The 27,632-nt window shown below is 49.2% G+C and overlaps 1 protein-coding gene across 3 annotated transcripts in view; it reads left to right on the top strand.

The window, feature by feature from the left end:
- MKI67 (marker of proliferation Ki-67) overlaps positions 1–24,934 on the top strand; it is a 30,408-nt gene extending 5,474 nt beyond the window's left edge. For 2 of the 3 annotated variants that reach the window (XM_086377860.1, XM_086377862.1), the window contains exons 5-15: positions 1,371–1,437; positions 3,531–3,576; positions 4,015–5,115; positions 6,644–6,819; positions 7,994–8,315; positions 8,407–8,525; positions 8,623–8,794; positions 11,401–11,556; positions 13,463–20,937; positions 22,288–22,731; positions 23,668–24,934. In XM_086377860.1, the coding sequence (XP_086233986.1) occupies positions 1,371–1,437; positions 3,531–3,576; positions 4,015–5,115; positions 6,644–6,819; positions 7,994–8,315; positions 8,407–8,525; positions 8,623–8,794; positions 11,401–11,556; positions 13,463–20,937; positions 22,288–22,731; positions 23,668–23,733 (10,144 nt within the window). In that variant the 3' untranslated portion in view covers positions 23,734–24,934. The remainder of the gene's footprint in view (positions 1–1,370; positions 1,438–3,530; positions 3,577–4,014; positions 5,116–6,643; positions 6,820–7,993; positions 8,316–8,406; positions 8,526–8,622; positions 8,795–11,400; positions 11,557–13,462; positions 20,938–22,287; positions 22,732–23,667) is intronic. The other variant, XM_086377861.1, reaches the window with a different exon arrangement.
- The last annotated feature ends 2,698 nt before the right edge of the window (positions 24,935–27,632 follow it).

The following is a 27,632-nucleotide window of genomic DNA, read 5'->3' as shown; positions in this document are numbered from 1 at the left end:
TGCCTTCATTTGTATTGAATAGATATTTTCAAATTTGAATATACTGATCATTTCTTTTTCTGTGCTTTTTGTGAATTTGCCTTCATTTTTAAAGGGTGTTTTTATTGGATAGAGACTTCTAGATAGGAAATAACTGGTGTGGAATGGAGAACCAGAACTATTTCCCCCAAATGAGATGCTGTTCAGATTAAGACTGAGATGATCAAATATCTCTAGCAACAAATAGAAAATGGGTTTGAGGAAGAAGGGCTTGTTTCAGAACTCTGGAGCTGTGAGAAACAATCCCAGACGCCTGGCGGCTCCAGTCTTGCTTGGTGCTACTGTTCAGTCGCTCAGTTGTGTCCAACTCTTTGAGACCCCATGGACTGCAGCACACCAGACGTCCCTGTCCTTCACCATCTCCTTAAATCTGCTCAAACTCACGTCCACTGAGTCAGTGGCACCATCCAACCATCTCATCCTCTGTCTCCCCCTTCTCCTCCTGCCCTCAATCTTTCCCAGCATCAGAGTCTTTTCCAAGGAGTCAGTTCTTCGCATCAGGTGGCCAAAGTATTGGAGTTTCAGCTTCAGCATTAGTCCTTCTAATGTATATTCAGGGTTGATTTCCTTTAGGAATGACTGGTTTGATCTCCTTGCAGCCCAAGGGACTCTTAAGAGTCTTCTTCAACACCACAGTTCAAAAGCATCAATTCTTCGACGCTCAGCCTTTAGGTCTTACTTAGGTGGCATCTAAATTCTTTTCATCCTCTCTTACCTGGTTACCTAAGTTCAGTATGTGTTACAAAATGTTGTTCTGTGAGTTGATACCCGAAGTCTGTTAGAACAACTATGTCTCTTCCTAAATATCTTTACATCTTCCTAAAACGTGCCTCTGTTCAGACACAGATGGAGTAACTGGGAAGCTTGAAGAGCTCATAGTGATCCGAAGTTAAAGTATAGCTCTGTAATTACTCTGCAGTGAATGACATCACAAAGTGGTAAAAGGTGATAGATGCCACCCAGCTTCTTGGTTAACCTTCCACGCGATCACATGATTTCCATGAGAAAAAACTAAGAGACACCTGATTTTGTCCTATTACACAGTCGGGTCCAACAGTGTAGGTGCTCAGCGATATTGTAAAGGCTGGTTAGGGTTTCAGAAATTAATCTGGTTCCAATCACTGACGACGGTGTTCTGAAAGAAACAAAGCAATTTACCTAAGTTTTTTGTGTAAAAACACTTCTCTAACTCTAAATGTCTTTCCTTGAATAAGGTAATATCTTGAACAAAACCTGAAGTTTGTTCCTTGGACATTAGTCAGATATAGTAGTTTTATTTTCGGTCACAAATGTTTAATCTGAGTATATGTCTGTGATTCTGTGCACTTCAGGTATGAAAATGAAAGTCATCAAGATGGAAGCAAGTCACCTGGATTTCCGGGACAAAGACGGGACCAGGTGATGGGGGATGTCACCCAGCTTTGGGCTCTGAGTCTTTTTTGCATGATGATATGAAAGCATTTGTCTGCACTGACAGTGTGTTTTGTTACCCGGGAGAACAGTTTACCAGTTATAGTAGGAAGTGTCACTAAGGTATTAAGCAAGCTGGACTTAGATATATCAGTATAATCTAAGCTACCATTCCTCTTTTATTCAACGTGCGAGTACTGAGTGTCACACTTTGGGCCCCAAAGTCTCCTCAAGTGTCTCACAATCTGATTTTGCAAACCTTTGGATAAGACAGCCCTGACATAGAACTCTGATTCCAGAACCATGGGATCTGGTGGTTCATTTTGTACCCCATTTATTCATCCATTTTTATTTTTCTGAGATAATCACATTAGAGTTGTGGGTGGCAGAGATGCTTTCCAGGTTTGATGGACAGATGACCCATAACACTGAAAGAGAGTCAGTGCCTTTTGTTTATCAGTGGAGAGAACACATTCCAAATGGTCCGTCTTCCTAAAATGCAGTTCTGGGAGATTTAGTAGGACTTAGAATGTTCCAGGTAAATCCTGAGACTTCCTGTCCATCCTCCTTTTTACAAAGCTACTCAAGCTAGTCTTGTCTGACCAGGTTGCAATACCCTGGCTTCAGAGTCTTATCACAGGGACTCCTGAGATCAGCCAGAGGCTCTGCATTTGAAGGTGCTCCTCCTTCCCGAGAGAAGTAACTAATGTCAACCTGCTCATCAGCTTTGGGGGAAGGCTAGCTTCTGAGGGCTTCCCAGGTGGTAAAGAATCTGCCTGCCAGTGCAGGAGATGTGGGTTTGGTCCCTGGGTCTGGAAGATACTCTGGAAGAGATAATGGCAACCCATGCCAGTATTCTTTCCTAGAAAAATCCATGGACAGAGGAGCCTGGTGGGCTACAGTCCATGGGGGTCGAAAAGAGTCAGATGCGACTGAGCAACTAAATACTCCCACACACAGCTTCTGAGGTATCCCGTCTATCACCACACCCTCCAACTTGCTGTTGTTATTCATTCACTCAGTCGTGTCCAACTCTTTGTGACTCCATGGACTTCAGCATGCCAGGCTTCCCTGTCCTTCACTATCTCCTGGAGTTTTGTGAACTTGTAACTCTAACTTGTGAGTGGGTATAAAGAAACCAATCAAAAAGTTGAACTAAGGGTTAGATAGGGGGTTCCAAGGGTCTGTGACCAGAGTGTTATCTGGGTTGGGATAACAGAAATATCGAAATTGAATACTTAGAACATGTCATCTGACTGATCTTTATGACTGTTGGATATTATCGTGCAAAAAATACGGGCTTATATTTTGTACAGACTTTTTAAATTTTAATTGGTTTTTATTGTTCAGAAACTGAGCCCTCACACAGGAAGTTTGAGAAGCAGTGCATTCAATACCAAGAAATCGGAAATTGATTAAAGACAGAAGTTAAAGTATTTGCCGTTGGGTATATTTTGTGATTTCCCCCAGTGATTCAGAGGACATTATTCTTCTAACTTCAGAACAGTATTGGACTTTGTATCCTGTATTCTTGTTATTCTGTAGTCGGTCTTCACCGGATAAAAAGCTGCCTGGGAAAGATCATGAAGGCGGCCAAGCAGGAAAGCTAGATCTGATCCCAGTGCTCTGAGGGTGCAGAGCCTCTGGGCGCGCTGTTCACCTCTGCCTTAACTCCTGGGCTTTCAGATACACCTCCAGTGTCTGCCAGCAGAGAGCCCACATGCTAAATTAATCCCACTTCCCCCACGGATCCTGTAGCCAATTTTTGCTAAAACGGAGTGTGAAGTCGATGACCCTGTGCCTTTGGTAGGTTCCCAGACCCTGAGGGTAGGTGATGTTGACTTTCAGCTTTGATTCTTCTTTCACAGAAGTTCAATGAATTAAAAAACCATCTGAGAAATCCTTGTGTTGTGAGCACCAGCACCTGAAGGTCTGGGCTCATTTCCCAAAGTCTCTTCAAGTCCTAAAGAGCAGTAGGGTAGAGAAGGCCATCCCGCCGGAAGAGTATCTCAGTAAATATGATTTACTGTCAGTATCTGAAAAGGCTTCTAAATTGATCTTCGTATTTTGCCCATTTACAGGAAGCTTCACGTCGGGTCTCAAGATCCAGCTTATCTTCCAATCCAGGTCAGTAGTTTTTTGTTTTCGTTTGTTTTCCTGAGATCCTGTAAGATCAGTTCTTCATGTAGACTTGTGGTGAGGAAGGGACAGACATAGGCAGGCACCCGAGTTAACCTTTCCCCCAGGTGGTGTTTGGGCGCCATGCTGGATGGAGGGTCCACGTGGAGACACATTGCCGACTCGGTTGTCCCCTCAATTCTGGGCAGGTTGGCAGCACTGGATGCCTGAGACTGGCTGTCACACGCTGAAGTGCTTTATCTATTTGGTTTGTAATATTAGTGTCAGAATACTGTCACCATGCATTTTGGACATTAAGAAAGTTTTAGGCCAAGTGAAAAGCTAGGTTTTTAAGACAGTTTGAAATAGTTTCCAAAATGTGCATATTGCGCATGTTAAAATCATTGAGAAAATCTCAAACTTCTTATTTCATAATTCATTGTCAAGAAGGGAAAGCTCAAGATTCCAGCGCCCATTCAGAAGTCACGGAAGAAGCTGTTTCAGGAAGGCCTGTGGCCCACGGGGAAGACGTCACGGCCACACACGCTATCTCAGGGCGCCAGGAAGACCATGTGTCCAGGAAAACACCCAGTCGTGTTCGTTCCTCAGAACTTCCTGGAGATACCTGCAGAGGTCCGACGGATCCTACCACTGGGGACTTGAAAGAAGATCGCAGTGTAGCATCAGGGACCTGTCGTGAAGAACCGAAGGCTCTTTCCTCCATACAATGTCTTAAGAGGAGTGACCAAAGTGAGTCTCCCTTTAGGAAGCTTTACGAGTCAATGAAAGTGGAGTTAGATGTGAACCCAGGAAAAGACAATGTTCTGCAGAATCGCAGAAAATCAGGACTGCAGCATCACTGCACAGCAGGCAGAGAAAGCGCTGATGGATTACAGGACGAGACTCTGGTCTCCCCCAAATCCAGACGGAAGTCGGGCCAAAGCCCCCACATGAAGGCAGACCCTGGTTTGGGGGAGCAAGGAAGTAGCCAGACTGAGGGAGACGGGAGTGGGGAGCCGGTTCAAATGCCCAAGGAGCCCAAGAGTCCTGGCATCGCCCTCACGGAGACGGAGACAAGGAAAACCAGGACCCCTGTGCGGTGTTCACAGCAAACCACAATGCCCCTGCGGTGTTCACCACACAGCCCCTCCCGGAGGCAGCGGAGTGAAGACCCGAGTGTCGGCGGTGGCCATGCATCCCAGAGTCTAGACCAAAGTGAAGGCTCCAGGGCAGATGACCAGATGTTCACTCCCCAGAAGTTCTTGCCTGGAAATCAAACACCTGTTAAAATTGGGAGTTTTGAAAATACACCAGAAAAGCTTTTCTCCAGAAAGAGGAAGAGTGTTCCTGCAAATGTTGACCGTCTGACTGCAGAAACTGAGATTCCACCTCCGATGATCTCAGCTCCACTGGCCCTTCAAGTAGAAAGGAAGATTGAGAGCGATCTTCTCAACAAGCCTGAGAAGCTGGGCCCGGCAACTGGACAAGTGGGCCCTGGGTTATCCGGTCTCGACGCAGCTGACGTCAGCAGCTTTGGTGATTCCACGAGTAAGTCTGTTTAACTGTCCATTTATTTCCCCCCTGAAGTTTGCGCCTACCTTGTGTCTAGGTGTGAATTAGCGGTCCTTCCTTCATTTGCTAATGATTCGCTCTGAGGCACTTAGGGACCGTGTTAAGAGCCATATTCGTCATCTGCCCATAGATTTATGTGAAAACCCTGATAACTCACCAACCAGAGGAGGTGCTGACTACTAGGGAAGAACTAGCAGGGGTCTAAGGAGATAGGGTGGCCCCAAAATATATTTGATTCTTGGGAGAATAAGCTTGAGCATAATTGCTTTTCATAGAAGTTCAGTTCTGAACTATAAGCTCTTATATCCTATAAGTTGGGCCTTTAGAATAAGCAGTGGAAACCCCTTGGAAATCTTTTCATGTGGAGTGGTTCCTAGAACACCCTTGGACTGCCTCCGTGGGTTTATGTGCCAGGTGCTGCTGTGGGTGCCCTTCAGACACCTGCTCCCCAGCCTCCATGCTGGCACAGGTGGGCCCGTGGGACAGGTGTCATATTCTCTTCTGCAAGTGGGGAAGCCACCTGATGGCATGCCGCGGGCGGCAGAGATGTGACCCGTGGGGCAGGAGGGGCAGCTCGGGAGCCTCCCACACTCCCTAGGGGACCCCAGGTGCTCAGAGGCTGTGCCCGGCTCACAGTCCTCAGGGGGGACTCCCGGGTACTCTCAGGCTGTGCCCGGCTCACAGTCCTCACGGGGCTGCTGGGTGCTCAGAGGCTGTGCCCAGCTCATAGTCCTCCGGGGGGACTCCCGGGTGCTCTCAGGCTGTGCCCGGCTTATAGTCCTCACGGGGACCCCTGGGTGCTCTCAGGCTATACCCGGCTCACAGTCCTCATGGGGACCCCCTGGGTGCTCAGAGGCTGTGCCCGGCTGTCAGCTCTGCATCTGCAGGGAGCCCGTGGGGTGGGGTGTGTGGTTCTGAAATCAGACTCATGTGCATGACTTCATGGTGTTCCCCATGAGTGTCACAAATGGGGCATGTCACTTAGACAAGGGTTTGTGTTAATGAGCAGTTCACAAAGGTGTGTAGTTGGGCCTGTCTGTCCAGATCTCCGGGAAAAGCTTCCAGCCCCTGGTTCCACTCACATGCAGGTCTGGGTGAGGCCTGAGTGTGAGTCCCTTGGGAAAGCCTACTCAGGCCACTGCTGGAGCTCATCGCTGGCATCGCCCTGGTCCACCAGTGGGGACCACTGATGAGGGAGCTCATCGCTGGCATCCCCGTGGTCCACAGTGGGGACCATTGATCAGCCATGCCCTGCATTAGGCTCCGTCCGCACAGGACTTGTCACCGTGTAAACAGAGTCCTTGCACTGTTGCGTTGGGTCTTGGCATTTCGTGGTTTGTCCTGGATCTTTCGTTAGCTTCGTCAGCATCAGGAGAGTATGAGGGTGGTGAGGTGCCAGGCCTCAGGGAACTCGCAGTAGGTTTGTCTTTAATGGTTAGTGGAAGCAGGTCACACCTGGGGCGCAGTTTCCTTTGCACTCTGACATCTATGCCCATTCCTCTAGATAAGATGGAGGGCATGGCTGCAAAGAGGAGGCGGGTCTCCTTTGGGGGTTGCCTGAGACCCGAATTATTCGACGAAAACTTACCTCCCAACACACCTCTCAAAAGAGGAGAGACGCCAAAGCAAAGACGGTCACTGGCCGCCCACACGCCCACCGTCCTGAAGAAAATCATCAAGGTGAGGCTCCCCACGGGTCCCCCTGGGGTCTGATGATGGTGTACATCCTTGGTCCACACTTTTTCCAAGGGCTTCCCTGGTGGCTCAGCGGTAAAGGATCTGCCTGCAGTGCAGGAGACCCGGATTTGATCCCTGGGTCAGGAAGATCCCCTGGAGAAGGGACTGGTAACCCACTCCACCATTCTTGCCTGGGAAATCCCATGGACAGAGGAGCCTGGTGGGTTACAGTCCATGAGGTTGCAAAGGGTTGGATGTGACTGAAGTGACGAACACTTTTTTTTTCACTCTTTACAAACCTCTCACACTAGTAGAATGACAGTGAAGACCTTCTTTCTAAGAAAAAAATAAAAAGCCAACATCTCTGTGAGGACGCATTCCCAGGGGTGTTGGCAAATGGACCCTGAGTTCCGAACCACAACCCAAGGGTGCCTGAGCACAGGTGGGTCCTCAGGACCTCCCTTCTCTGCAGAGGCGGCCTGCCGCCCACACTTCTGGGCCAGGTAGTCACGCTCGGGTTATAGTTAAATACCATTTGGAAAGACAGAGCCGTAAGATTGTGTTTTTTCCCTTTTAGAATGACGAGGTGAAAGACAGAGCTTGGATGGCATGCACACCATGGTTTTGACCGTCAGCTCTTTAGAATTTTTCATCACTGACCCTTTAGGGGTGTGACTTTACATCTCTAGAGAGGTGTGGACCCCACCCCCTAGCTCCCCTTCTCCACAGGGCCTGGGTAGTCTTTAATTTCTTTTCATTTCAGTTAATTTTCTTTTCCTGTTGGTATGTCTCCTTCCCACCTCTTTTGTATGAGCCCTGGAAACGGGCCGAACCCAACCTTCTGATGGGTTTGGAACCCACGCTGACCCGAGGTGGTTAGATTCCCACGAAGTGTGTTTCCTTGGATATAGATCAGAGCCCCACTCATCAGGAAGTTCCTTCCACCTTTCCACTGGAAATGCCTCAGTTAAGACTTATTCAGTGCTTTCTTTTCCCCCTTCTTTTTAAGTGAGAGACACAGACTCCTATCTCCACTGTACGCTTGACAGACACTAGTCAGGGCAGCCGGTGCTTCGAGATTTGCACGACTAAAATTGTTGCATGGGTAGGGTTTTCACATTCATTACACGGATGTTATATTTGGGGTAAGGTTTCCTACACATTCCAATCTTGCCAGGAGCAGCCCCAGCCATCAGGGAAAGAAGATTCTTCAGAAGTCCGTCTGAAAGTGACCTCACCGGATGCCTTCATGAGCCCTCTGGCTGCTAACGCCGTCCACGCTTCTGCGGCCACTCCTGACCGATGCCGCAGGCTGTCCAAGGTGTCTTGCGTGTCCGGGGTCAGCAGGTCCCCGCATCAGACAGATGTCCCCAGAAAAGGAGGGAGACGGAGCAGCAGCCTCCCTCCCCAGAGAGCCTCCCTGGAGCGGAACCAGCATGGGATCCTCCAGACGATTTTCTCCAGGAGAAGGAGCGGTGCCTCGGAAGCCAATTTGATCGGTAAGTGCGTGGTGTCTGCAAATGGGGTTCGAGGCGGACTTTCCTGTGGGTGCCGGTTTGGGAATGTCTCCGCATCTCTTTCCCGTGACAGTGGCAAGATCATGGGCAGATGTGGTGAAACTCGGTGCCAAGCAGGCCCAGAATAAAGCTGCGAAACGTGGCCTTCCCAAGCAACCGGGCAGACGGCAGAGAAGAGCCAACACTCCGAAGGTGCGTGTTCCAACGTGGCGTGTGCTCTTGCATCAGGGGGATGTGAAGGGTGGCTTTCAGGCTTTGACGTGTTGTCGATATCCGGATCGTTTTCCAGAAGCCGCCCGGCCCCGTTCACAGTCAGTTCAGCACCGGCCACGCGAACTCTCCCTGCACCATCGTCATAGGGAAAGCTCAGCTCGAGAAAGTGACCGCACCGGCTCGGCCCTACAGGGTGATAAACAACTTCTTGGTCAGCAAACCGAGGGACTTCAGTGAAGATCTTTCAGGTAAAAGCATAGCCCTGTCTCTTATAAACCAGAGCTCTGTCCTCCTCCTGTGGGGGTTCCACCTGGGTGGGCATTTCGTTTGTTTATCTGCTGTGCCTGGGACAGGAAGATAAATAATCCAGACAACTCGGGGGCGGGGGGCGGCATGGTGTTCAAGGAAGAGGGAGCTGGATTGGAGAGCAAGGACCGGTCCCCGACGATCTGGGGTCACATGTCCTGCAGGAAGCAGATGGGAAATGCACACTTGTTTTCCCTTTGGATTGAAGAGCAGTTGGTTTACAGTGTTGTGTTAGTTTTAAGTGTGTAGCACAGAGATTCAAATATATATGTATATAATTATTTAAAAAAAATATTTCCTCAGCTGTTTTACTCGTCTGGCGGTGTCAGTCCTTTGTGGCAACAGGCTTCTCTCTAGTCATGGTGACGCAGGCTCAGTAGTTGAGACACGCAGGCTGAGTTGCCCCTCTGACATATGGGATCTTAGTTCCTTGACCAGGGATCAAACCCATGTCCGCTACATTGGAAGGCAAATTCTTAACCACTGGACCACCAGGTGACGGCTGTATTCTTTTTAAAATTCTTTTCCAGTATGAGTTACTACTACAGTATGAGTTATACTCGGAAATGGAGTATAGTTCCGTGTGCTATTCGGTAGATCCTTGGTGGTTCCCTAAGTGAATGCACATCATTGCCTGGCAGAGCAGCACAGGTACAGGAGAACTGGCAGCCACTGTGTGCTTGGTGAGGAAAGCAGGCTTGCTTGTATAATTGCCCTTTCTTTGCATCTCTACCAGTGGGTTACCCCAGAGTTGGGGTATTTGATTTAAGTGATATTTTGCTTCTTGAAGACTTCCTCCCCTTGTTTTGTGGAACAAAGGCCTGTGGAAGGGCTTCCTTGAACCTTTTGTAGTTGAGCCAGTGTTGCCATTTTTAAAGTATGATGTGACCTGCTTGTGCTTGGACCAGGTTAGGGCCACGGCAGGGCCCTGGCTCTGAGCTTTGATGCTATTGGTGCATGGCTTGCCCAGTGGCTTCCCTTCTGAGCTCCCACTTCTGGTGGGAGGTGACACTTGCATCCATTAGGTGGCATCCCGTTTTTATCTCCTGGCAGATTTTCAGACGGGAAAATTACTGTACCACTTATATAACAATGCAAGATGCCCTCTAATTAAAGTCACATCTGGAGCAACACATTTAGCTTTTTAAAAGTAAACTACAAGTCATTCTGGGAGGATGCCCCATGAGGGGAAAAAAAACCTGGAGCTCGGGCTTCCGTGGTGGCCCAGTGGATAAGAATCCGCCTGCCAATGCAGGAGACACAGGTTCGAGCCCTGGTCTGGGAGGATCCCACGTGCTGCGGGGTAACTAAGCGCATGTGCCTCAAGTACTGAGCCTGTGGAGTAACTAAGCACATGTGCCTCAAGTACTGAGCCTGTGCTCCAGAGCCCGTGTTCTGCAGCAGGAGAAGCCACCGCCATGAGGAACCTGCAGACCATAACTCAAGAGCAGCCCCCAGTTGCCACAACCAGGGAAAAGCCCACTCAGCAGTGAAGACCCCCTGCACAGCCAAACATAAACAAATAAAAATTAAAAAAAAAAAAAAATTAGAGCTTACACCACCCAACATGCACCTCCATGTGTATCTGTGTATCCCTGTAAATTGTGTACACTGAGAGTGTGTTAAGGTGTATGTCGTGAAACAGTGAAGACAAAGATGAAGAGAAGTTTAAATACTTAGCACATGGGGTGTGGGTGTTCTCAGCCTTCCTCCAAAACATTTTGTAGACATGCAACAATGGTCACCCTCAGTGTGAGTACTTTTATGACAAAACATTAACACGTGATGAAGCCTAAATATCCTGGATATTTTCAGTGAGGCCTGAGCAGTAGTGGATGGATGAGGTTTTAAGGGGCTTGGCTGGCTTGGGTACCTTCAGAACAGGCTGCCAAACACACTTTGCAGATGTTGCCAGCCTGAGAGCATCTTTTTGATCCATTGTTGTCAGAATGAGAACAATAAGGAGAATGGGGGATAATGAATGTTTGAGAAACTTAAATCTTCCCTTTGGAGAACTGTATTTTTTTTTTCCCCTTGAGGTTTTGTTAGTACTGCCTTTTGGTGTTAAAATGAAAAGGAGGTGATATTATTACTTGAGAGTACTAAAAATGGGCAGTCCTGTGTCACTTTTAAAATCTGGAGACATTTTGTTTGTACATGAACTCCAGAACTGCGTCCCTAAGGACGTTTTCAGGAAGCTTGAGGGCCCTAGGTTTCGGCAGGCATGGTAGGGAGACCCCCCACAGGGCAATCTCTGTCCTCTCCGCAGCACTCACATCTGGAGAACACTAAAAGACTGCAGATGTCGACCTCCTTCATTAGATCTTTCCAAGAAGGGCAGAGGAGATGTGATAAATGATCTAACTCCCCAGTGCCCGCTTCTAAAAATGGGTTCACAACCAGCATCACCCTCTCCTGAGACTCTATCCCTGGAATTCTAGGGGGTGATCTGTTATTTGGCTTCTGCCATCCCCTCTTGTGCTTGACGGGCATGCTTGTTTGCAGGTATGGGCAGTCTACTAACTGCTTTTCCACTGTTGTGTGACAGGGCTGCCTGAAATGTTCAAGACACCAGTAAAAGAGAAGCCGCAAAGGATGAGCATGTGTCCCCCCACTTTTCCAAATTCAGAGGATTTGCTTGGAAAAGAGCTTCCAGGACCTCATTCAGGAGAAAAACCTCTGCTGTGCACTTTGGAAAATTTTGGTTGGTTTCCTTTTTTTACCCCAGCACTTTGATCTTTTCAGTCAGAACTGTAGACAGTCTTCTTTTGTTACAAAAGCTATGGTATTATCTCTCTACGACAGATAATGCTGCCCAGCTTCTTTGTCCTATTGTTTATAGGGGGAATTTCTATCAGCAGTAGAACCAGCACTGACTTTCAGAGACTTGCATAAAAAGGCAAACCCGTTTACTAACCATAAGCTCCCTCTGTGCACGTGGCCTTCTTCATCTTGCATAAGTGAAGAGGTTGACAAGCAGCCAAGTGTAATCATCTCTCTTCGTGTGTGTGTGCGTGTGCTAGGTCGCTTGTTGCGTCTGACTCTTTGTGACCCCATGGACTGTATGTAGCCCACCAGACTCCTCTGGCCATGGGATTCTCCAGGCAAGAATACTGGAATGGGTTGCGATGCCTTCCTCCAGGGGATCTTCCCCACCCAGAGATCAAACCTGTGTCTTTTAAGTCTCCTGCATTGACAGCGGGTGCTTTACCACTAGTGCCACCTGGGAAGCCCTCTCTCATCATGGTGGTGGTTTAGTCACTAGGTTGTGTCCTACTCTTGCGAGCCCATGGACTGTAGCCTGCCAGGCTCCTCTGTCCATGGGATTCTCCAGGCAAGAATACTGGAGTGGGTTGCCATTTCCTTCTCTAGGGAATCTTCCTGATCCGGGGATCAAACCTATGTCTCCTGCATTGCAGGCAGATTGTTTACCAACTTAGCTAGAAGGGAAGCTCTCATCATACTTGTAGGTAAATTACTCAGATGTGAAAGTGCTGTCGGCAAAGAGAAAGACAGCAGGTGTCCACCGCGCAGGTACTGAGGCTTCTCTGAGGTAGACACCTGCCACAGGATGAGTGTGAGATGGACACACGATGTCTATCTTCTCTGCCATTGACACTGATCACCATGTGCCTGTCTTAGAGAGAACAGCATGCTATGCTTGAGGTGCTTCCTATCGCTGAAAAATAGATGTGTCCTGTGTAACACAGACCCTAAGCACGCTAAGTATAATCCCCATTATTGCATTGGTGGTCCAGCAGATTGAACAGCTGTTTCTATGGTTTGATGGAAAAAATGTCTGTCACTGAGACCTGGATGGCAGCCTTCAGAGGACCTTTCTTTCTTTTTTAAGATTTTTTTTTTTCTTAATGTGGACTATTTTTCAAGTCTATTGAATTCATTACAATACTGCTTCTGTATTATATTTTCGTTTTTTTTAGCCAAGAGGCATGTGGGATTTTTGCTCCCTGACCAGTGTTCGAACCCATACCTCTTGCTTGGAAGGTGAAGGTTTAACCACTGGACCACAAGGGAAGTCCCAGGGAACCCCTGCTAAGGAATTATTTTTCTTTTACCTAATTCCTGTAGCTCCTTACCACCACCTATGATGACCTCACTCTACAGCACCCTTAACATGATTCATCGGAGAAGGCAATGGCACCCCACTCCAGTACTCTTGCCTGGAAAATCCCATGGATGGAGGAGCCTGGTGGGCTGCAGTCCATGGGGTCGCGAAGAGTCAGACACGACTGAGCGACTTCACTTTCATTTTTCACTTTCATGCACTGGAGAAGGAAATGGCAACCCACTCCAGTGTTCTTGCCTGGAGAATCCCAGGGATGGGGGAGCCTTGTGGGCTGCAGTCTATGGGGTCGCGCAGAGTCGGACACGACTGAAGTGACTTAGCGGCAGCAGCAGCAGCATTATTCATACATGGGTGTGGTTCACGTCAGACAGATTTATCTCTGTCTGGTAGAGACAGCCTCATATCCTGGGGTGGATGAGAGTCAAAACTAGCTTTTAAGTAATATTTTATGAGAATCAGATAGCAAATTGGCACAACACAGTGAACAGAATCTGTTTATCATGTGTGTTTTAATATTTTATAGGCGAAGATGTGTTTCCTAGGACTCACGATACAGCGAAAGGGCCATCTGATCAAAGTTCTGCAAGCCCTGCCTTGAGACGCCCCAGTATTAAAATGAGCGAAGATCCTGTGAAAACACCAAGGAGCACGAATAAAACCATAGCTGCTGAGATAAAAACTCCTGTGTCCACGACAGCGACTCCAAAGGCAACATCAAGTGCAAACAGGTCTAGAAGGTCTGCGGAGCTCAGCGGTGTGCAGACGCCAGGTACAGGGCCAGAGAACCAAGACGCAAAACCTGACACCGTTGAGGACATCTTGGGAAGACGTCTGAGGAAAACACCACAACCAGAGCTGAAGCCAGAGAGAGACACAAAGGAAAGTGAAAAGTCGTTCGAACAATGTAAGCAAAACATCAAATCAAAAGAAAATTCTGAAAAGACGATAGCTGTGAGGAGATCAAGACGAGCCTCAGAGCTGAAGTGTGAACCAGCGGCAGACCTGACCACCCTCCAGAGATCGCAGGACACAGAGCCCGAGGAGAAGCAGGTGGACATCCTGAGTCTCCTACAGACTCCAGTTCATGCCAAGGAAGTGACGGATGCAAAGAACAAAGCCACAAGGATGAGCTGTAAGTCTCCCAAGCCAGGAGCAGTCAGCATACACACCAGGATGAGCACACAGCTCAAGACACCATCCCAGAAAGTGGATGTGGGAAGTTTCTCGGACCTTAGGAAGCTCTCGGAAACTCCAGGGAAAGCCACGCCCACTCAAAGAGAATCAAGAGATGCTAAAAGCATCCAATTGTTTAAGGAAACTTCAAAGCAGAAACTGGACCCTGCAGAGAATTCTGCTGGAAGTAAGAGGAGGCCAACGACACCCAAGGGAAAGGCCCCACCTCTGGAAGACCTGGCTGGCTTCAAAGAACTCTTCCAAACCCCTCATCAAGCCAAGGAACCAATGACTGATGACAAAACCACCAAAACACCCTGTACATCTCCACAGTCAGAGCCAGTCAACACACCAAGTAGAAGGGGACGTCTCAGGACACCTTCCCAGAAGGTGAATGTGCAGGAGGACCTCTCAGCTCTCAGGGAACCTCAACAAACACCAGGAAAAGCCACACGGTCACCCAGAGAACCAGAGGGTGGTGACAAGGGCATTGCAGTGTCTCAGGAAGCTCCAGAAGAGATGCTAGACCTTGCAGAAAAGGTACCTTCAGCCAAGAGGCGACCAAGGACACCCAAGGGAAAGGCCCAGCCCCTGGAAGATCTGACCGGCTTCAAGGAGCTCTTCCAAACCCCAGATCAAACCAGGGAACCCATGACAGATGCCAAAACCACCAAAACACCCTGTAAATCTTCTCAACCGGAGACAGTCAACACACCAAGTAGAAGGGGACGTCTCAGGACACCTTCCCAGAAAGTGGACGTAGAGGAGGAGCTCTCATCTCTCGGGAAACCTCAACAAATACCAAGGGGAACCGGGCACTCAGATAGAGAACCAGCAGATGGTGAAGACATCAAAGTGTCCAAGGAAATGCCAAGGCAGAAAATGGACCCTGCAGATTATGTGACTGGAATTAAGAGGCAGTCAAGGACACCTAAAGAAGATGTCCAGTCTCTCGAAGACCTGACTGGCTTCAGAGAACTCTTCCAAACCCCAACCCACACCAACCTGCCAAGGGCTATTGTCAAAACCCCCCAAATGCTTGGCCAGTCTCCACAACTGAAACCAGTCAACATGACACCAACTAGAAGGGGACGTCTCAGAACACCTTCCCAGAAAATGGATGTGCAAGAAGACCTCTCAGCTCTCAGGAAACCTCAGCAAACACCAGGGGAAACCACACAATCACCCAGAGAGCCAGAGGCTGGTGACAGAAGCATTGCAGTATCTCAGGAAGCTCCAGAAGAGATGCTAGACCTTGCAGAAAAGGTACCTGCAACCAAGAGGAGGTCAAGAACACCCAAGAGAAAGACCCCACTACTGGAACACCTGGCTGGCTTTAAGGAGCTCTTCCAAACTCCACATCAAGCCAAGGATACAATGACAGATGAAAAACCCACCACAATACCCTGTAAATCTCCACCAGCAGAACCAGTCAACACGCCGACCAGTAAGAAGAGACAACTCAAGTCACCTCCCTGGGAAGTGGGCATAGAGGAGGAGCTCTCAGTGCTCAGGAGGCCTGCACAGGCTCCAGGGGGAACCAGGCACTCAGAAGGAGAAGCAGCAGGTGATGGTGAAGATATCAAAGCATTCATGGAAATGCCAAGGCAGAAACTGGACCCTACAGAAAACGTGACTGGAATTAAGAGGCAGCTAAGAACACCCAAGGAAAAGGTCCAATCTCTAGAAGACCTGACTGGCTTCAGAGAGCTCTTCCAGACCCCAAATCACACCAAGGAGCCAAAGGCTGTTCTCAAAACACCCCAAATGCTCTGCACATCTTCCCAATCAGAGTTAATTGTCACACCAACCAATAGAAAGAGACAGCCCAGGACACTTCTTGGGAAGGTGGATACAGAGAAAGAACTGTCAGTGCTTAGGAGACACACACCAGCGTCAGGGCAAACCATGCATACATGGTGCAGAGAACCAGGAGTTGATGATAAAAGCACTGAATCGTTTGAGGAAACGCCAAAGCAGAAACTGGGCCCTGCAGAGAATTCTGCTGGAAGTAAGAGGAGGCCAACGACACCCAAGGGAAAGGCCCCACCTCTGGAAGACCTGGCTGGCTTCAAAGAACTCTTCCAAACCCCTCATCAAGCCAAGGAACCAATGACTGATGACAAAACCACCAAAACACCCTGTACATCTCCACAGTCAGAGCCAGTCAACACACCAAGTAGAAGGGGACGTCTCAGGACACCTTCCCAGAAGGTGAATGTGCAGGAGGACCTCTCAGCTCTCAGGAAACCTCAACAAACACCAGGAAAAGCCACACGGTCACCCAGAGAACCAGAGGGTGGTGACAAGGGCATTGCAGTGTCTCAGGAAGCTCCAGAAGAGATGCTAGACCTTGCAGAAAAGGTACCTTCAGCCAAGAGGCGACCAAGGACACCCAAGGGAAAGGCCCAGCCCCTGGAAGATCTGACCGGCTTCAAGGAGCTCTTCCAAACCCCAGATCAAGCCAGGGAACCCATGACAGATGCCAAAACCACCAAAACACCCTGTACATCTCCACAACCAGAACCAGTCAACACAAGTAGGACACCTTCCCAAAAAGTGAATGTGCTGGAAGGCCTCTCAGCTCTCAGGAAACCTCAACAAACACCAGGAAAAACCACACAGTCACCCAGAGAACCAGAGGGTGGTGACAAGGGCATTGCAGTGTCTCAGGAAGCTCCAGAAGAGATGCTAGACCTTACAGAAAAGGTACCTTCAGCCAAGAGGAGACCAAGGACACCCAAGAGAAAGGCCCAGCCCCTGGAAGACCTGACTGGCTTTAAGGAGCTCTTCCAAACCCCAGATCAAGCCAGGGAACCCATGACAGATGCCAAAACCACCAAAACACCCTATAAATCACCAGCAGAAACAGTCAACATGCCGACCAGTAAGAAGAGACGACTCAAGTCACCTCCCCGGGAAGTGGGCACAGAGGAGGAGCTCTCAGTGCTCAGGAGGCCTGCACAGACTCCACGGGGAACCAGGCACTCAGGAGAAGCAGCAAGTGATTTTGAAGGCATCAAAGCATTCACAGGAACGCCGAGGCAGAAACTGGACCCTGGAATTAAGAGGCAGCTAAGAACACCTAAGGAAAAGGTCCAATCTCTAGAAGACCTGACTGGCTTCAGAGAGCTCTTCCAGACCCCAGATCACACCAAGGAGCCAAGGGCTGTCCTCAAAACCCCTAAGATGCTCTGTCAGTCTCCACTACTGGAACCAGTCACCATAACACCAGGTGGAAGCGGAAGTCTCAGGACACCTTCCCAAAAAGTGGACATGCAGGAAGACCGCTCAGCTCTCAGGAAGCCTACACATACACCAGGCGTGACCACACGCTCACCCAAAGAACCAGAGGGTGGCCACAGAGGCGCTGCAGTGTCTCGGGAAGCTCCAGAAGAGAAACCAGACCCTGCAGAACATTCAACTGCAAGCAAGAGGCGGCCAAGGACACCCCAGGAAAAGGCCCAACTCTTGGAAGACCTGGATGGCTTCAAAGAGCTCTTCCAAACCCCAGATCGTGCAAATGGAGCAATGACTGATGACAAACTCACCACAATGCCCTGTACATCTCCACCAGCAGAACCATTCAACACACCAACAAGTGAGAAGAGACGACTCAAGTCCTCTCCCCAGAAAGTGGGTGTAAAGGAGGAGCTCTCGGCACTCAGGAGGCCCGCACAGACTCCACGGGGAACCAGGCACTCAGAAGGAGAACAAGCAGGTGATGGTGAAGAAAAAGCATTTAAGAAAACTCCAAAGCAGAAACTGGACTCAGCAGAAAGTTTAACTGGAAGCAAGAGGCGGCCAAGAGCATCACTTAAGGAAAAGGCCCAGCCCCTGGAAGACCTGACTGGCTTTAAAGAGCTCTTCCAAACCCCACGTCAATCCAAGGAACCAATGACTGATAACAGTATCCCTCAAATGCTCTGCCAGTCTCCACAACCAGAACCAGTCACCATAACACCAGGTAGAAGGGGGCATCTCAGGACACCTTCCAAGACAGTGGACAGGCAGGAAGACTGCTCAGCTCTCAGGAAGCCTCAGCAAACACCAGGGGAAACCACACACTCACCCAGAGAACCAGAAGATGGTGACAGAGGCACTGCAGTGTCTCAGGAAGCTCCAGAAGAGAAACCAGACTCTGCAGAAAACGTAACTGCACACAAGAGGTGGCCAAGGATAACTAAGGAGAAAGCCCAGCCCCTGGAAGACCTGAGTGGCTTCAAAGAGCTCTTCCAAACCCCAGATCATGCAAAGCAACCCATAATGATCGATGACCATCCCCCTGCCATACCCTGTAAATCACCAGCAGAACCTGTTACCAGGAGAACAGGTAGAAAAAAACAATTCAGGTCATCGCCAGAGAAAGTGGGTGTAGAAGAGCCCTCAGCACTCAGGAGGCCCTCCCAGACTCCAGAGGAAGCCACACGCATGCAGAGAGAAGCTGAAGAGGATGAAAAAGACATCAAAGTGTGTAAGAAAACTTCAAGGCAGAAACTGGTCTCAGCAGAAAATGTAACTGGCGTCAAGAGTCGGCTAAGAAACATTAAAGAAAAGGCCCAACCCACAGAAGACCCAGCCAGGGTCAAAGAGCCCTTCCAAAACCCCAACCAGACTGAGGAACCAGCGAGTGATGTAAAAATCGCTCCAGCGTCCTGCCAGTCTCCACCAGTTCAACCAGTCATCAGGAGAACGACCAGACAGAGACGGCTCAGGTCACCACCAGGAAAAGTGGCCATGGAAGAGCCCTCAGCGTCCACAGGGCCTACACAGACGCCAGGGGATACACACACAGAGCCTGTAGGCAAAGGAAAAGACAGCAAGGTGTTGAAGGAAACTTCAGGGCAGAAACTGAGTCCTGCAGAGAATGTAATAGGCATCAGGAGTCGGCTAAGAACACTTAAGAAAAAGACCCAACCCTTGGAAGACTCAGCCAGTGTCAAAGAGCTCTTCCAAAAGCCAGATCAGGCCAAAGAAGCAGACGGTGATGTTACAATAGCTCCAGGGCCCCGCCCATCCCCACCAGCAGAACCGGTCACCAGGCCAATAAGCAGAAAGAGGCGGCCCAAGTCATCACCAGAGAAAGTGGACAAAGAAGAGCCCACACCGACACCAGGGGAAAGCACACGGGGCCAGCCTGCACGTGATGAAGAAGACAGCAGAGTGCTGAAGGAAAATCCAAGGCAGAAACTCAATCCTGCAGAAAATGTAACTGGAGTCCGGAGTGAGCTAAGAACACTGAGGGAAAAGACCCAACCCCTGGAAGACCCAGCCAGCGTCAAAGAGCTCTTCCAAGACCCAGATCAGGTCAAAGAGCCAGAGGGTGATGTTACAACCATTCCAATGCCCCGCCAGTCTCCACCAGCAAAACCCATCACCAGACCAACAAGCAGAAAGAGGCGACTTAAGGCGTCGCCAGAGAAAGTGGACATAGAAAGGCCCTCGGCGCTCAGAGAGCCCACACGGACACCAGGGGAAACCACACACAGCGAGCCTGTACATGTTGAAAAAGAAAACAGAGTGTTGAAGGAAAATTCAAAGCAGAAACTCAATCCTGCAGAAAATGTAACTGGAGTCCGGAGTCGGCTAAGAACACTGAGGGAAAAGACCCAACCCCTGGAAGACCCAGCCAGCGTCAAAGAGCTCTTCCAAGACCCAGATCAGGTCAAAGAGCCAGAGGGTGATGTTACAACCATTCCAATGCCCTGCCAGTCTCCACCAGCAAAACCCATCACCAGACCAACAAGCAGAAAGAGGCGACTTAAGGCGTCGCCAGAGAAAGTGGACATAGAAAGGCCCTCGGCGCTCAGAGAGCCCACACGGACACCAGGGGAAACCACACACAGCGAGCCTGTACATGATGAAAAAGACAACAGAGTGTTGAAGGAAAATTCAAAGCAGAAACTCAATCCAGCAGAAAATGTAATTGGGGTCAGGAGCCGACTAAGAACACTGAAGGAAAAGACCCAACCCCTGAAAGACCTGGCCGGTGCCAAAGAGCTCTTCCAAAAGCAAGATGGGGCCAAGGAACCAGTGAGTGATGTTATGATGGCTCCAGCGCCCCACCAGTCTCCACCAGCACAACCAGTCACCAGGAGAACAGGTAGACAGAAACAGCTCAGGTCACCACCAAGAAAAGTGGCTGTAGACAAGCCCTCAGCGCTTAGCAGGCCTGCACAGACTCCAGGGGAAATGACGCACACAGAACCCGTGGGCGATGAGAACAAGATCAAGATGGCCAAGGAAACGTCAAGGAGGAACCTGAACTCAGCAGAAAACTTCATTGGCGTCAGGAGTCGGCGAAAAGCATTTCAGGAGAAGACGGTGGAAGACCCAGCCGGTTTCCAGGAGCCCTTCCAAAAGCCTGATCAGGCCGAGGAACTGGAAAGCAGTTCTACTGCCATCAAGAGAGCCTCAAAGCAAACAGCAGACAGAAGACCTGTAGAAACATCCCGAAGAGTCCTGAGGGCCCCTAAAGTAAGATTCACAGAAGACCTTGTGGGCAGCAGAGAGCCTGCAAAACACCCAGGTGAAAGTTGCGTTTCCCCGTCCCCCGAGAGGGAGCAGGGAGAAGACGGAAGAGTCACAGGCAGGAAGAGACTGCGCCCTGTGACAGCTGCCCAGGACCCCGAGGACGAGAGGCCACTCCAGAAGAAGCAGAGGACAGCCCCCAGGGAGACACGGGAGCCCCCTGAACCCCCAGGAGTGAAGAAGAGAAGCTTGCGGACTTTGGCACAAAGGACTGAACCTGGGGGAAACCTGCCCAACGATGACCTAAAAGCTAAAGCTACGGATCCACAAGAAGTCGCACAGGCTCCGAATAAGGTGATGGGAGGAGTGATGTGACTGTGCCCTGTGGGCTTCCCAGGTGGCGGCGGTCGTAAAGAGCCCGCCTGCCAATGCAGGAGACGTAAGAGATGCGGATTTGATCCCTGGGTTGGAAAGATCCCCTGGAGGAGGGCATGGCGACCCACTCCAGTCTTCTTGCCTGGAGGATCCTATGGACAGAGGAGCCTGGCAGGCTGCAGTCCATGGGGTCGCAAAGAGTTGAACATGACTGAATGACTTGGCACAGCACAGCACCTTGGGTGGATGCTCTCCATTCTGGCATAAATTTGCTATCAACTGTATGTAACCCCGACGTAAGTGTGGGTCCCCTTTCCCTCGGGGTCCACAGGCAACACAGGGAGTAGCTGCAGAACTGGAAGCGTCCCCTTAGAGTTTACAGAGCTGTTGCTCGGTCGTGTCCGACTGCAACCCCATGGACTATAGCTCTCCAGGTTCATGTGTCCATGGGATTCTCCAGGCAAGAAGACTGGAGTGGGTTGCTGTTTCACTCTCCAGGGGATCTTCCTATGTTCGTCTTCAAAGATATGGAGCTTTATGCCAAGAAAAAGTGGGCAACTCAGACCTGCCTTGTTCTAGACACTGAGACCTGGAGGGCTGAGTACAAGTAGTATCTGCATCGGTACTTAAACAATTGGAACAATTCGCCCAGGGTATGTGTGTCCTGGGAAGACCATCACTGTCGGGGCTGTTGGTGAAACTGTTTGTCGCTTAGTTGTGTCCAGCGTTTTGCGACCCCGTGAACTGCAGCCCGCTAGCCTCCTCTGTCCAGGGGATTCTCCAGGCAGAACACTGGAGTGGGTTGCCATTCCCTTCTCCAGGGGATCTTCCCGACCCAGGGATTGAACCCAGGTCCCCTGCATGGCAGGCAGATTCTTTACCATCTAAGCCAGTAGGGAAGCTATACGTGTTGTCAGAGACGTTTGTAAATTGGATTCCAGAAACTGAAATTTTCCTCTTCTGGTCTAGCAATGACTTGAAGGATTAGGAAATCATTTTCTGTCTGAATATTGGGGTGTTTTCCTGGAATATCCTTTTAATGCTTGTTAAAATCACGTTGATGTGTGTGACAGACATTGTGGTTGGAGTTCATACTGAATTCCTTACTTAGGGTTTATTGGTGGAAATGGTGATTTCTCTGTAGGAGCAAATTGACAGGTACACCCCTGACTTGCTTAGACTTACTTGCATGTTAGGATATGAATCAATGGCAAATGTTGCAATTGATTCCCCTTTGAGTTCACTTTCAAATGATGTTCTCCATGTTGAGATTTGTAATTTGTATTCCTCATTCTTGACATTTTGTGGATGTCTTTTGAATTTTTTTAGGGAGTGTCCCTGCGTTCCAGGCGTCCTGCTAAAATTTCTGTAGAGGAGCAAAGACCTGAGGTTTTTATATCAGAAGAAAAGGTGAAAATAAAGAGAAGCGAAAAGAAGTCCGTGCAGCCCTCCCAGGAGATGAAGCTCCAGAGCCCTGAAGATGGAGCCAAGAAGCCTGCCTCTGGGGGCAAAGTTGAAGAGAGGAGGACACGCTCAAGACCTGGGAGGCAGAACCAGCCGCCTTTGCCTGAGGCTGCAGAAGAGAAAGCGAGGGAGGGAAGGGTGGACATCCCAGCAAAGAAGCAGGAAGAGAAAGAAGGGACAGGACATTCAGACCCCAAGGGTTCGAGATCCAGAAAGGTTAGCGTCCGCCCTCGAGGAAACCCTTCAGAGACTGCATCTGAGCAGAGAGTGACCCGGAGTGCCAAGAGATGTGCCCACAGTCTTCAGAAGGCTAGTAATCTCCTGTTGCTCTTTTTCTAAGCATAGACACTATGTCAGTAGAGGTTTAGCCCACGCTGCGAGAGCAGATGCAGCAAATGGGATAATACGCTGCCAACCCTCAGTTAAACTAGCATGAGAAGCAGGCGTCTAAACCATATTCTGTGGCTCAGTATTCAGGTGGATGTGGCTTGGGAATTCCACTTGAATAGTAAATTCACACGATGATATCTTCTTTCAGGGGATTTATCCAGTTAGTGCTTTCTGAGTGCTCACTGCACTCCTGTACTAAGATTCCAGGCACTGCCTTCAGTGTGTGGTTAGAGATTGAACAAACTTCCCGAAAGGTAATGCTTGATTTCAGAGGTGTCCCCTTGGAAAGCTGGGGCACAGAGTGGGTGAGGCGTCCGTAGACAAACAGCCCTGTGAACAGTTCCCATTCAGGAAGCAGCCTGGTGTCCTTTCCTCCTCCCAAAGACGGCAACCCAAGCGTGGTCTCCACTCACATTCAGCCCCAAGCGTGGTCTCCGCTCACGCTCAGCCAGCACTGAGTGATGTCCCCTCTGGACACACCAGTTGTTCAGAAGGTCCAAAAGGCTTCAGCCTGATTACACGTTTGAATTCACTTTTTCTGAGTGGTATTTATAAAAATCAGTGAAAAACATATGTGGAATTTTTTTTTTCCTTTTTATGATGTGTTTATAACTTAAAAATAGCTTACCAACCTTTCTGTCAAGACACAATATTTAACTTTAAAGATTTACATAGTAAGAGTTTAAGGCAGCTTTTACAGTCTCTATTTTAAAGCTCACTGCCAACTTCAAGACTAGTTTTCTGGAGCTAAAGGCCTGCATTGCACCCTGTAAGGATTTGGGTTTTTACAGAATAGAGTTGATTACACAAACTGTTCTTTCAAATGACTTAAGAGATATTTTTCTTCCCAAACAGGGAAGTGACAATGTGTGTGTCAAGAAAATAAGAACCAGAAGTCGTCGAGACCCTGAAGATATATAGCTAAGAAGTTTAAAGGGAGAGGGGGGGAGTAATGAATTTAGTGATAAGTTGTAGTACGATATTTGTCATAAGTTTTAAAGTGAATTCTGTAAATAATACTGTTGGGGGTGGGGTGGGGTGGGGGTTTAAGGGAAGAAGGCTTAGAATTTTCTAACTCAAGAGTTTATTCAAAAGCCCCCACATGGAGATTATGAAGGAGACCGCTGAGTCTCCTAAATTAGTAAAAAATTTAAGACTTGAGTAGGGGGTGGGGGGGTGGGGGGAGTTTGCCAAGGTGTGGCCTTCATCTCAGTAAAATGAAGCCCCGGGGTTTGTGACTGCCGAGTCGATGCCGTCGCCGTGGGCTCCCGCGTTCGCCAGGCTGATGTAAATGCTTCTCTGTGTGTCTGTGCCCTTTGTGTGCATCCGCATGCAAACGTGAAAGGCAGGGGCTCAGGACGCAGGGATGAATGGGCAGAGGACGAGAACAATGACAGGGTGTCCGCCTTCACCCCGGGGAGACCGCGGGTCCAGGCGCTCGGGCTGCGGGCCATCTGCACAGGACAGTCCTGTTTGCTGCCCTGGCCTCGGAGGCGAGAGACATGATTCCGAGGCTGGTCTGTGCCACCATCTGCAGGGTAGCGTGACGCTTTGCTTGAGGAGGGCCTGCCAGCTTGCCTGTTCCACGTGAAGTGTCTCTGTCTGAACTAGGACTGCTTTCATCTGAGAGGGCATCTCCCCACCCTGCCTGAGGGCCGCTGACGCGTGCCCCTCGAGTCCACGTCCTGACACCCCTCCACGCCCTTGTGTCCCGTTTTCCGACTCCCCTGTGCTCTCTCTGCCCATACCTGTTGCCCTGACCTTGTGCCTTCCCCCAGAAAGCGGCCATTTCTGACACTTGGAGCTTGAGGCCGTTGCATGTCGTTTTTCGCCTGGTCGTCCGTCCTCCTTTGGTTTCAGAGCCGCCCGTCTCACTGCTGTTTCACTCTGTCCTCCGGCTCCTCCGTGTTCCCCGGGTCGGACACGAGCGCCCCGTCCCCTCCAGTCACCTGTGTGGAGGCCTCCCCATCTGCCTGCCCTGCCTGGTGGAGGCGAGGCTGGAGGCCGGGAGGGTCACTGTGCCCAAGCGCGCGAGCTGTCACCCCTGCCTCCATCGACTCTTGTGTCCCCCCGGGTCTGGTATGGAGCGAGGTCCACATCACAATAAATGCCTTTGAACAAATGCATGAGTCCAGGCACATCTGTCTGAGTCAGGGGCATTTGTTTGCTATTTTGGCTGCCTTATTAATACAGTTATTTAGACGGCATTGCCTGAAATTGGGGGTCATCGTCAAGTGGGGCCGGAAAGAAAGTGGGGTTCCGACGAGCAGAAGGGATGGTATTTTAGGAAGTGTAAGCCTCATCAGAAAAGGCCTTCTGGACGTGAGCCGTCAGTGTGTCACTGAGGCAAAATCCAAGGAACACAGGAACTTCCTGTGAGTGAGTTGTTTTGCCAACACTTCAGATTTAGTGATAATTATGAACTTCACATATAGAAAAATTTCAGTTAGCTGTGTTCCTGGGGAATGGGGTAAAAATTAATTAAAAAGCCATTAGGGTTCATTTCTAACCCCAAATCTCACTGAACTATATCAGCACATTTTCTCGCCTTCTTAAGCAGAATATTTGAAGAGCATAAGAAGGGTGGTTTTTTCCTTAAAAAACTGGAAATAGAACTGCCATATGACCCAGTAATCCCACTTCTGGGCATACACACCAAGGAAACCAGAATTGAAAGAGACACGTGTACCCCAATGTTCATTGCAGCACTGTTTATAATAGCCAGGACATGGAAGCAACCTAGATGTCCATCAGCAGATGCATGGAAAGAAAGCTGTGGTACATATACACAATGGAATATTATTCAGCCATTAAAAAGAATAATTTGAATCAGTTCTAATGAGGTGGATGAAACTGGAGCCTATTATACAGAGTGAAGTAAGCCAGAAACACCAGTACAGTATACGAACGCATATATATATGGAATTTAGAAGGTAATGATAATCCTGTATGCGAGACAGGAAAAGAGACACAGATGTATAGAACAGTCTTTTGGACTCTGTGGGAGAGGGAGAGGGTGGGATGATTTGGGAGAATGGCACTGAAACATGTATAATATATAAGAAACAAGTCGCCAGTCCAGGTTTAATGCAGGATACAGGGTGCTTGGGGCTGGTGCACTGGGATGGGGAACACATGTACACCCGTGGTGGATTCAAGTCTATGTGTGGCAAAACCAACACAATATTGTAAAATAAGTAAAAAAGAAAGAAGGGTGGTTTTATTTTATATGGTTGTAGGTGCTGAATTAGAAAAGGTCATTCAAATGTGTTTAAAAAAATGCACGTCCACAGGACACATCCTTTATTTAGCATTTTTTGGGGGAGGAAGCATCAGATAGAAATATTAACCATTATATTACTATTTAGCAAGGCTAATTGTGTGCTTGAGAATGGGGTACCAGAAATAAACACCTACTCACTGTGTGATTTGGTAACTTCTCTGAGCTTCAGATTCCAAGAAAGTAGCATCGCTCTGATGGAAAGCTCATTAAATGGAAGCTGCTGCGGCTGCTAAGTTGCTTCAGTCGCGTCCAACTCTGCGATGCCAGAGACGAAAACCCACCAGGCTCCCCCATCCCTGGGATTCTCCAGGCAAGAACACGAGTGGGTTGCCATTTCCTTCTAATTTCACTTTATCTCCAAGTTTTCCATGATGTGATTTTTTTGCTTTAATTTTCTACCAGTCATCTCTTGCCTTCCTTAGTTAAGACTCTATCCCCCACATGTAGTATTCACACATGCATACATGAACACACACATACACCCATTCATTCACACATGCACACACATGAATATACAAGGTTTCTTACATATGTTCATACACACATGCATGTAGTACACATACATATATGTACAGACACCCATTCATTCACATACATATGCATGGATACACAGTATCACACACGCACATGCTCATACGCATGTAGTATATTCACATGCATACATGTACACAGGCACACACCCGTTCATTCACACATGTATACATACATACACATGGATCCATACCCATTCATTCACACATACACATACATACACATGGATATACACCTATTTATTCACACACACTCATGCTCACACACACACACACACCCTCTGCTCTCTTCCCCACTCTTGCTTCCCTTCAGCTCTGAGCTCAGCTCCAGTGAGACTCCCTCCAAGAGGCGTGTTTCAGTCCTACCCTGGTTTCCCAGGCCAGGTTGTCCCCCTGTTTCGTGGCCCAGAGTCATGCTGTACTTCCTGGTGGAATAGAGCACAGTGAGAACTAGGTGCCCACCCCGAGGACAAAGCTTTGTCCATCCAGGGTCAGACCACAGACTGACAAGTCTACACCCTGATGATCAGGTGCAGGAAGTGTCTGAGACGAAATGATGTTAAAACTCAGTGTTTTTATTAAAGGGAGGAAGGGGGAAAGAAAATCATACCAGAGACAGTGGCAGAAAGGGGTGGGGCAGAGGGCCGGCTCCCAGCCTCCTGCCTGCATTTCCACAACTGCCATAGCCAGACAGGAACTCCTCCCAGCCAGGAGGCCCGCTGGGTCCTGCAGGAACAGCCCTGGTATTTGGGGGAGGGGACTCCCCACCACCCAGGCCTTGTCCTCCTTGTCTGGACTCCAGGACAGGGATTTGGTCCAGGCTGCAGAATCAGCAAATGACCATGCTTGTTGCCCAGAGGCTGGCTGCCCTGATGCAGCCAGGTTCTGGGAGTGAACTTGCAGGCAAGTCCCAGGGGTAGCAGCCTGTGGTGGGTTGGCTATAATGTGAATAACAAAGGGTCAGTATCCATGTTTTAAACAGAATTACTATAAATGAATATGGAGAA

This window comes from Bos grunniens, chromosome 26 (assembly GCF_055505025.1).
Source record: "Bos grunniens cultivar Pamir isolate PY7600 chromosome 26, Bosgru_T2T1.0, whole genome shotgun sequence".
NCBI classification, from domain to species: domain Eukaryota; kingdom Metazoa; phylum Chordata; class Mammalia; order Artiodactyla; family Bovidae; genus Bos; species Bos grunniens.
The sequence above is the reverse complement of the archived record's forward strand: the minus strand, read 5'-3'. Positions and strand labels throughout refer to the sequence as shown.